The sequence below is a fragment of the Phyllostomus hastatus genome, unplaced genomic scaffold, assembly GCF_019186645.2.
Source record: "Phyllostomus hastatus isolate PE091 unplaced genomic scaffold, TTU_PhHast_1.1 phas_scaffold_200, whole genome shotgun sequence".
Taxonomy (NCBI): domain Eukaryota; kingdom Metazoa; phylum Chordata; class Mammalia; order Chiroptera; family Phyllostomidae; genus Phyllostomus; species Phyllostomus hastatus.
Window position 1 is genome coordinate 5,295,320 of NW_025334016.1, and position 10,827 is coordinate 5,306,146.

The 10,827-nt window shown below is 36.5% G+C and overlaps 1 protein-coding gene across 1 annotated transcript; it reads left to right on the forward strand.

Annotated features, from left to right (window-relative positions):
- Nucleotides 1-1,607: 1,607 nt before the first annotated feature.
- On the forward strand, nt 1,608-2,030 carry LOC123832773 (cytochrome b-c1 complex subunit 6, mitochondrial-like). The gene has a single exon (XM_045860568.1). The coding sequence runs from the start codon at nt 1,628-1,630 to the stop codon at nt 1,901-1,903; it is 276 nt and encodes a 91-aa protein (XP_045716524.1). The 5' UTR covers nt 1,608-1,627; the 3' UTR covers nt 1,904-2,030.
- Nucleotides 2,031-10,827: the final 8,797 nt, after the last annotated feature.

The window sequence follows — 10,827 nt, forward strand, 5'->3', positions numbered from 1 at the left end:
TCAAATTCTCTGTCTTTTCTTTCATTTGATGAAATGCCCCATGGTGCCTCTGGTGTGATCTTCCAAATTGCAGTGGGTCAATGAACCTGATTTTGTTGCACTACAGATTTATCCTTGTAGTGTGATTGGGTTAACACAGTATAAAATTCATGTTTCCACAGATGCTGTAGAAGTAGACAACGAGATTCAATAAATCAGAATTAACATTTTATTATAGCGTACAAACTAGTAGGAACATCAGAATGGTGGTGCCAGTTTCTATGCCCCCAAGTCTCATGAGACTGTGATAAGCTACACACATAGTGGATTGTGTTACAGCTGAGGACCCCAGGGCAAAGGGCTCAGCATGTTTTGTAGCAAGCATCAAATAAGCCAGTCCCCTTTTTGTGGGGAGCAAACAGTTGCATCACAGTCATCTTTTGGTCACCTTGACCAACTTACTTATATATGTGACTCTATTAAAAACTACTTAATATCAGGGGATGGTTAGGTCCTAGAGTGGCCTATGCCATACAAGGATGCTTGAGACTGTCGTGGACCACTTCTCCCATAAACCAATGTAAAGATTTGTACAAAATTAATCTTACTTTAAAAATTTAGCCCATTATTTCTAGAGATTTTTGAATAAGATACAATGAGCCAAAAAGGAAGGAAACTCCCAATTCTAAGCTAAGAGCAAAGTTTAGAAAGAAAACAATGCTTCTCAAGGAAATGTGAATTATAACTTTGGTTTTTATTTTATATTTGCCAAAATTCTTTCCTGTGAATGTTATCAAAAGATTGTTCAGTTAGGTACTGTTAAGGGATAAGTAATGGTTTGCAACATTTTCACTAAATCGTGGTCTGAAATAAGATTGCCAAAAATTAGAAGGTTGTTAATTCCTCAGTAATTTCATTTATATATGCTTTCTCAATTTTTCAGAGTTATATCTTTTTGCCAAACCAAAGAACCGGAAATACAGTTGTTGTATTGGAACCTAGACTATATTGAATCCAAACTGTTTGACTTTTAGGGCCACCAAGATATAAAAATACATGTGGATGAATCTATATCTTGAAATCTGGCATTAGGTTAAGCTTTTATCAATTCCTGGAATCACTATATAACCATTTTTTTTCACAGTAGAAAATTTAGACTACATTGCCTTTTATTTGGCAGCAAAGTAACAGTTATGTCATGTTGAATTTCAGTATCAGTCAGTTATTTCCTTCTTATGGATGTTGCATTCAATTATTCCAATATTATAGGTTATTATTTATGTCAAAGCCTTTTCTCTTTGACAACAGAACACTTTTCCAGATAGAACAAATAATAAGTAGATTTAAGAAACCATGCAGAAACCTGTATTGATGAATAGTGACACTGAATACTAAGTTCATCTGTCTCTGGTATGTAATTGTCACAGCCCATTTATAGACATTTCCAGTTCTAGACTGACCTCAGCCAAATACTAGATTAGGTTTCAAATTCATTGAAACTGGGCACTGATATGAAAAAAATAAAAATAGGCACTTCTGGCCATATCGCCGGATATCTGCTGAGTGACCCTTACAAGTCCTTCTTGATTTTGAAGTGGAAAAGGTGCGGATTTTACTGCTGGTATTAGAACTATAAATGTAGCGGGCCATGGGGTTGGAGGATGAGCGGAAGATGCTGACCAGGTCCAGAGATCCCAAGGAGGAGGAAGCGGAGGAGGAGGAATTAGTGGATCCCCTAACAACAGTGAGAGAGCAGTGTGAACAGTTGGAGAAATGTGTAAAGGCTCGGGAGCGGCTAGAGCTTTGTGAGGAGGAAGTATCCTCCAAGTCACACACAGAGGAGGATTGCACGGAGGAGCTCTTTGACTTCTTGCATGCAAGGGACCACTGTGTGGCCCACAAACTCTTTAACAGCTTGAAATAAATGTGCAGACTCATTTACCTGTGGGCACCACTGAGGCATCAGGACATTTCCTCATGGTTTTGAACATGTCATTTGTTTCTTATTTGTGTAACTAAGTTCATGCGAACCTCATAGATTTGCTTAGGCAATAGTTCCCATGTAATTAGCAGTGATTCCATCTTCAATAAAGTCTAGTAATCTACAGACCAAAAATAAATAAATAAATAAATAAATAAATAAATAAATAAATAAATAAATAAATAAATAAAAATGAAATTCTGCCTGAGTAAAAGCTAGTTGTTGTTTTTTTAAATGTATTGACTTTAGAGAGAGAGAAAGGAAGGGAGAGACATTGATTTGTTGTTCCACTTATTTATGCATTCATTGATTCTTGCATGTATACTGACCAGGGATAGAACCTGCAACTGTGGCATATCAGGATGATGCTCTGACCAACTGAGATACCAGCCAGGGTGTTCTATTTTATTTTTAAAAACTCAAAGCTAGAATAAGAGGTCTGTCCAGAAAAATTCCAGCCGTTGTTAATATAATGAGAATGGTTTGTGCAACATCAGTATAACCTGACAGCCAAGGAGAGTGGACTGGAATGCACATACATGAACAATGACAACTTCACTGTATTAGTCAGTGGGGGTGGTAGACGCTGTTGAATGAGCATGTGTACTATGTGGCCACTGTTGAATGAGCATGTATACTGTGTGGCCGTCACATTCAAGATGACTGAGTAAGTAGAGCAGTGAATCTGCATCAGATTTTGCATTAAGCCTGATCATTCCTCTGTGGAAACAATTTGGATGATTCAGAAGGCCACAGCTATGGGCAACCAGTGATTGGCAGCTTCATCACAACACATGCCCACTCATGCATCACATCTTGTGCAGAGTTTTTTGGCAAAACATCAAATCACCCAGTTGACTCAGCCACCCTACAGCACATATTTGGCACCCTGTGACTTCTGCATTTTCCCAAAACTAAAATCACCTTTGAAAGAGGAGAGATTTCAGACCATCAATGAGATTCAGGAAAATATGACAGGGTAGTTGATGGTGACTGGGAGAACTGTGTGAGGTCCCAAGGTACCTACTTTGAAGGGGACTGAGACATCATTGTCCTATGTACAGTGTCTCTTCTATCTTGTGTCATCTTCAATAAATTTCTCTATTTTTCATATTACATGGCTGGATACCTTCTGGATAGACCTCCTATCTCCCATTGTATGAGCTAGGAATGATTTTGGCTGCAAGAACAGATAAGGTATCTGGAGATTAAGATCCTCTGCTTCATAACTTCATGGTCACAAGATGGTTGCTGCAATTCCAGACATGGCATGAAGTAGAGAAAAAGAAATGCTACCAGGATCTTTGTCCTTTTTATTATAAAACACAACTCAGAAGTCCTTCAACAAATTTCCTCTTAGGATTCATTCATTAGTCAGACTGTGAAGCATGGCCGCTATTGGCTGTGAGGGAGACTGGGAAACCAAGGCTTTTTGTAGCCTCTAGAATGCAGACAAGGCAAGCACAAAGCAAATGGGTGCAAACATTGGGTTAGCCTACCAACACATGTGAAATACATGTAACTTCTGTTCTATTCAGTGAGACATGGGGTAGCAAAATTAAGGAGGTAGTGAAAGAAATTCTGTCTGCCAGGATTCATTTTTTTTTCCATTTATTTTGTCAAAATACAAATCAAAGCCACGTTCAATCTTTGTTTGCTAATATTTCTTTTAGTGTACTGTATGATCTGACTCAATTTAATTTCCTGCCTCCATGCATTTGCTCACGCTGTTAGCTCAGCCTGAATTTCCCATTTCTACATATTAAACATTTTATTTGCTCTTCACAACCTAGTTCAAATATAATCTCTCCCATGAACTCCCTAATCTCCCCAACTGAAAATTATCTGTGAACTCCCAAGACACATTACCATATTTTGCCATGTATAATGCACACTTTTTTGCCCACATTTTTGAGAAGAAATAAAAGGATGCTCATTATACATGGGTAGTACCTGAAATACCTTGTATCTGTTCTTGTGTTTTGTAATTAATTGTTACATAAAATTTCTTGTACCACAATATGTTAAAAAAATAAATGCTAAAATTTCTTTATAATATTAAAAAAGCAAGTATCTAAAAATACATAGATAATTGAATTAAAAATTGAAACAAGATTTTTTTCCTGAAAGTTGGGCCAAAAATGCAGATGCACATTATACATGGCAAAATACAGTATTATTGTCTTAAATAGCAATAACTTGAATACTTTAACATAGGATATCTCAAACTTCACAACCACCTGATGAGGTAGGTACTATTGTTATTCTCATTCTATGGTTGTTGAAACGGCAGCTTAGGAAAATTAAGTAACTAATCAAGAACACATAGCTTGTACGTGCTATAGTGAAAAATCAATCTCAGCTCTGTCTGATGCCAAAATCCATTCTCTTAACACTATATCATATTGCTTTCTCTATATACCCACTAACTGCAGGAGGGCAGTGTCTTACTTACCTCTACTAGCCTCCCCTCCTTTACTCACCCACTGCCTTGGAAATCAGAGGTGCTCAAAAAGTTATTAAATAAATTAGTAAAGCTGAAGACTTTGTCAACATGGCAGGAAAATAGTACATAAGAAGATTAGAAGTCAGGCTGGCTGGGTTCAAATGCTGACTGACTTAATGGAGCAAGTTAAATACCTACCCTATCCCACAATTTTCTTACCAGCGAAATAGGAATAAGAACCCTTTCTCTCTCTGTAATGTTATTAGGTTTAAATGAAATACATATAAAATATGGATGGTCCCCAACTTACGATGGTTTGATTACAATTTTTCAACTTGATGATGGTGCAAAGTGATATGTATTCAGTAGAAACTATACTTCGATTTTTGAATTTTGTTCTTTTCCTGGGTTAGTGATATGTCAGACACATGATCAAGAGAGTAAACAACCGATACTCTACAGTAGTGATTTTCAACCTTTTTCATCTCATGGCACACATAAACTAATTACTAAACGTATGCAGCACATCAAAAAGTATTTTTTTTTTGCTGATCTGACAAAAAATAGGTATAATTTTGATTCATTCACACAGGATGGCTGTTGTAGTAACTATTGTCATTTTTTAAATTTGAAAATCTAAGGGAAAAGAGGTCAGTAGCCCTGACAAAATGGTCAGGTATTGCATGTTTTAAAAATTCTTGTAGCACACCAGTTGAAAATTGCTGCTCTGCAGTGTACTGTGTTGCCAGCATTTTTTGTATATTGTATTTTGTGTTTTCACATCCCATTATTTCTATGAAATGCCCATCTGTGTCTCCTGTTTCTGGTGAGATAAAGAAGAAGAAGGCAATTATACTTAAAACACAGTTTGGCACAAAAATAACTGTTTAATAAACGTTAGCTATTATTTACTTTTCCAATAGCCCTCTTTCAAATTGAGATTAAAGATCCTAAAAGTAGAAGGACCATTTTCTGATGGGTCTACCTAACTGGCCATAATGTGAATATAGTGCTACAAATCTGATTAATTCTGTGTCTTTCATACAATTGTTCTTGTTATTTTATTTAAATGTATATTTCAAAAGCATGTAACCTTAATAAATACCTGCATCTTTTTCTCTAACTCCATACCCTATTCCACAAAAATAAGTACCTTAACATGCATTTAGTTTTCTACCTGTGTCCCTCACATGTTGAGATCACCTGGGTATTCAGTGGGACTGTTGTTTTTTCCAGCAATGTTTACTTAGATTTGTTTTCTTTTTTCTTCCTTCTTGATTAATTTTTCTTTTGCCATAGTACATCTTCAAATAATTCTTTAAAAATAGTTTACATATCTAGACACTGAGAAATTTTGCAGTTGTCTGGGTCTGGGAAAAACAATTTAGAGGTACTAAGCAAAAGTGTTTCATTTAGCCCTCAAGGTTGAATGCTAGTGAGGCTTGGTATAAAATTATAGTATCAAAACAGTTTTTCCTCACTTGCCCTGGTGGGTTGGTTAGAGCTTTGTCCTGATATGCCAAGGTCACAGTTTTGATCTGCAGGCAGGGCACATACAAGAAGCAATCAATGAATGCATAAATAAGTGTAACAACAAATCGATGTTTCTCCCTCTCTCTCAAATCTATAAATTAAAAAAAAAATTTCCCTCAGAACTTTCAAGATACTGTCTTGCAGTGTCCATTGTTGCAAATTTAATCTCATTTCTTTGTGGGTACCCAGTTTGTTTTTTCTCTGAGTGCTTTTAGGATTTTCTCTAAATGATAAGATCAAATTTTCACCTTAACGTATATAGGTAAAGGATTTTGTAGAAATAAATCCGTCTATCTACTTGGTGATACCTAGTGGCCTGAAGACTGGTGCCTCTTTTGGGGTCTGATAACATTTATTCTTTGTTCCTTCCCTTCTACTATCTTGTTTTACTCACGAAGAATCACTATCCTGTGGATATTTATTTTTCTGGATCTATGTTCCATGTCTTTTGATGTGTCTCTTATACTTTTCATTTCTTTGTTCCTATGTACTATATTCTGGAAAAATCTGGCTTGGTTTTCATCTGTATTTAAGGCTGAAGTTAAGTCAGCATACAGTGTTAGGGCATATTGTTCCAAGTCTTACTGGGTATATTCTGATTGTTTGATACTTGTGCCATAGTAGTCAGTAAATATTTTTAATATCATTAGGGTGTGTTATTATTTTAGCATATCTCTTTGAGTTTTTAAAATTTCAATAGTCATACATTTATTTCTAAAAGATCTAGTTATATCTTTTCCCTCATGCACTTTCTTGTAGAATGTCTCTGGGAATATTATATCTAATTTTAAAGTCTTCTTTGGCTTGCTATGTTAACTGTTTCTTTCATGTGGAGAGTATGCTAACTTTCTTTTATGATTGTTCTTGGTTTTGTGCTTATATTTCTTTGAGGTACTTTATTATTCTCTCTATGGGTTTTTGCTCCTATAATGAATTTGGCATTGTGAGCAATGAGAAGTTTTAGATAGATTTCAGTTATCTGAATTAATCTGTAATGTAATTCTTTCAGTACTAAAACACATAAGTACTTTTGCGTGGACATAGTGATGACTATATAATTATTATGTGCCACATAGGAGTGAGGCCACCTTTACAAGCAGACAATGCTATATGGGAGGTTTTGAGGGGAGAGAATCTCCCTCAAAAATCAAAATTGAAGGGATATGCCTCTTCTGCATTTGAAGTTCAAATTTATACTACCCACATGTTCAGTAATCCAACATTATAAAAGTAATATAAATATGGGTCCTGATCCCATGATACCTCCTCAAGAACCTGATGTACCAGTTATCAGTTTGTTGCCTCTCAGCTCTAAAGCCACCTTTCTTTGCCCTGCTTTGTGATACTGGCCCTTCTAAACATTTCTCCTTTGCCAGATGGTGTAATGTCAGGCTTTGTCAAGTGAGGGTGCTGGAGGGACAGTGTCAAGCATAGCAGAGGCAGGAGTTCCTCTTTCTGGTCTGGTGATTTTGTATTTTTTCCCTGAATCTATGATGCAACAGTCATTGGTGTGCAGGAGACACACTATAGTAGTGCCTACCATTCAGCAGTTTTCACCAGATTCCTAGCAGGCAGCATCTTTGCCAGTAGTGTACAAGAGACTCAGTGTCACCCCCCCACCCTCCCCAACACAAACACACACATAATGAGCTTCCCCTACTCTCCAGCCCTAGCTCACTAGCCCCAACTCATTAGCACCCTGGTGAGCAGCTCCCTGATCACCAGGCTTGGATAGCCAGTGTGGACCAGCTCTGATATGTTATACCTTAGACTTTTCCACAATCCAGTGGGCTTCAACCCACCCTCTCTGATGAGGCCTAAGTCTCAACCTTGCAGGGAGGGCACTGAGGAACAGTGCTTTTTCAAGTGTTTTTACATCTGGATCCTCTCCCTCAACTTAGAGGTGGTAGCTGCTCCCTCTAATGCTATTTCTGTGTTCTTCAGAGTTTTCTTTTATCCTTTTAGTAATTGCCTTTAACTCCTTAATAATTCTTTTATTAATTATGTTCAAATTATGGTTTCTGACTGCTGACTGGACCCTAATTGATACACCTGGGAAAAGTGCAAAGAATCAGATACACAAAGAAAAGTAAAATGCTCACCATTGTTGAACTTACAATAAAAAAATTGTAAGACCTTACAAGGAAACAACTTACCACAAACAGAAATCAGCAGACATATTAAGTGGAAAGATTAGAGCTCCTCAAACAAGAGATAATACAATAACATTTGAAAGAGAATATAAAATCAATATATTTTAGATAGTTAGAAACCTAAAATAAGGTTCAAGACACAATGAAAAAGAATGGATAGATTAGGAAAAATTACCATAGAAACATAAAGATTAAAAAAATACAGGTACTGGAAAGCAATTCAATAGGTAAGTTAAAAAGCAAATTAGACACAAATTAAAAGAGTAAATGAACTATAGACAGATTTAAGGAAATGTTTCGGAATTCTGTGACACATTGAAAATATTTAAAGAAGTTTAAGAGATCTGAAAGATAAAATATATAAAACTCAGAGCAGTGTTTATAGTATGCTACCTTTTATGTAAGGAAAAGGAAAATAAGATTGTATTCATCTTTTATAATATTTTCATTAAAAAGTCAAACAATATATGATACATGAAAATTTGACAAAAATGTAATACATCTGTGTGAATGTGGTTGTGGTGCAAAAAAACAATAGATGTGGGCAAAGGTAGGACTTATACTTTTATTACTGTATCATTTTATATTGTTTTGATTTATAAACCATGTATGTTCGTGCAGGTCCTCTGAGAAGTAGAAGTCAAGATGTGACTAGACATACAAGAGACTGATTGGAGGAAATGCCTGGGAGTGTAAAAAGGGAGGAAACCCCAGGAGGTGGGAACAGTCTTCAGACCACAGTGCAGATGTGACAGGTAGCAATGAGGAAAGGTCACATAGGCAGTTTTAAAGATTGCAGTGCAGTTTTAAGAAAGATTCAGCCAGGCTGATGAGGAGTCAGTCCTCCAGCCAAAGCAGCCATTCAGAGGTATCACGTGTCTTGCAGGAATGGGTCTGTCTTAATATCCTTGCCATACTTAATCACTGACTGAGAGCAGCCTGTGTGCAGCGTGGCCTTGGTGGCCTCCATGCTAATGTGGTGGTAGATTCAGAGTGCAGCAGCTGAGGCCATCTGTCAATTACACTCCCATAGCAAGAGATCTGAACAGCGTGTTTTCATGGCTGCCACACCATGTGATTAAATTTTGTATTCAAAGAAAGATAAAGACATTTTCTAGACAAAGAAGTAGCTTACCACTCACAAACTGCCACCCTAAGAATCTCTGAAGGTTTCACTTTGGAAAGAAATATTTTTAGTTGTAAAGGACAGCGTAGGATGCAGGAAGTGATTGTAAACAAATAAATTTGTAAATATGTGGGAAAGAAATGGGTAAATGTGCAGATGAATATGAATAGGCATTGACTACTAAAAAAGCAGAGATACAATAATGATTAATTTGAGTGTATTAAAAACAAGATAGAATTAGAATATTGGCAATGACATATAAAATTGGAAGGGGAAATTGGAGGTAGAGTATTTTAAGGTTCATTCATTAATCAGGATGTAATCGAGTTGAAATGAAGTCATACTGGATTAGAGTGGGTCCTAAATCCAATGACTAGATTTGATGAATAAAAGGAGGAGGAGATTTAGTTAGAGAGATACACAGAGGGAAGAAGGCCATGTGATGACTGAGGCAGAGACTGGAATGATGCAGATATAAGCCAAGGAACATTAAGAATTGCCAGGAGCCTCCAAAAGCTTGGAAGAGGCAAGGAAAGATTCTTCTCTACAGTCTTCAGAGAGAGCACGGCCCTGCTAACACCTTGATTTTGGAGTTGTAGCCTTCAAAACTGTGATAGAATAAATTTCTGCTGTTTAAGTTAACAAGTGTATCGTACTTTGCAATGGCAGCACTAGGAAACTAATATACTGCCAAACTGTTTTCCGGAGAGGCTGTACCAGTTTACATTCTACCACAAGTGTATGAGCAATCCAGTTTCTCTGCATCCTCACCAGCATTTGGCATTATTGTTATATTTTGTTTAGCTGTTCTAATAAGTTTATTTTTTTCTTAAAACTCTTTAATTTTTTAAGTATATTTTATTGATTATGCTATTATAGTTGTCCCAATTTTTTTCTCCCCTTTATTCCCCCTCTACCCTGTACCACCCCACTCTCCAGCATTCCTCCAACACTTAGTTCATGTCCATGGGTTGTACATATAAGTTCTTTGGCTTCTCTATTTCCTATACTGTTCTTAACCTCCTCCTATTTTGTACCTACCAATTATGCTTCTTATTCCCTGTACATTTTCCCCCTCATTCTCCCTATCCCCATCAATAACCCTTAATGTGATTTCCATTTCTGTAATTCTGTTCCTGTTCTAGTTGTTTGCTTAGTTTTGTTTGTTTGTTTTTTAGGTTCAGTTGTTGATAGTTTTAAGTTTGTTGTCATTCTATTGTTCATAGTTTTTTATCTTCTTCTGTTTCTTAGATAAGTTCCTATAACATTTCATGTAATAAGGGCTTGGTGATGATGAACTCCTTTAACTTGACCTTATCTAGGAAGCACTTCAACTGTCCTTCCATTCTAAATGATAGCTTTGCTTTATAGAGTAATCTTGGATGTAGGTCCTTGCCTTTCATGACTTCAAATACTTCTTTCCAGCCCCTTCTTGCCTATAAGGTTTCTTTTGGGAAATCAGCTGCTACTCTTATGGGAACTCCTTTGTAGGTAACTCTCTCCTTTCCTCAGGCTGCTTTTAAGATTCTCTCTTTATCTTTAATTTTGGGTAACTTAATTATATGTGCTTTGGTGTGTTCCATCATAGGTCCAATTTCTTTGGGAATCT

Coding starts and splice junctions, on each gene's coding strand:
- LOC123832773 (XM_045860568.1), top strand. CDS start 1,628: ATGGGGTTGGAGGATGAGCGGAAGATGCTGACCAGGTCCAGAGATCCC.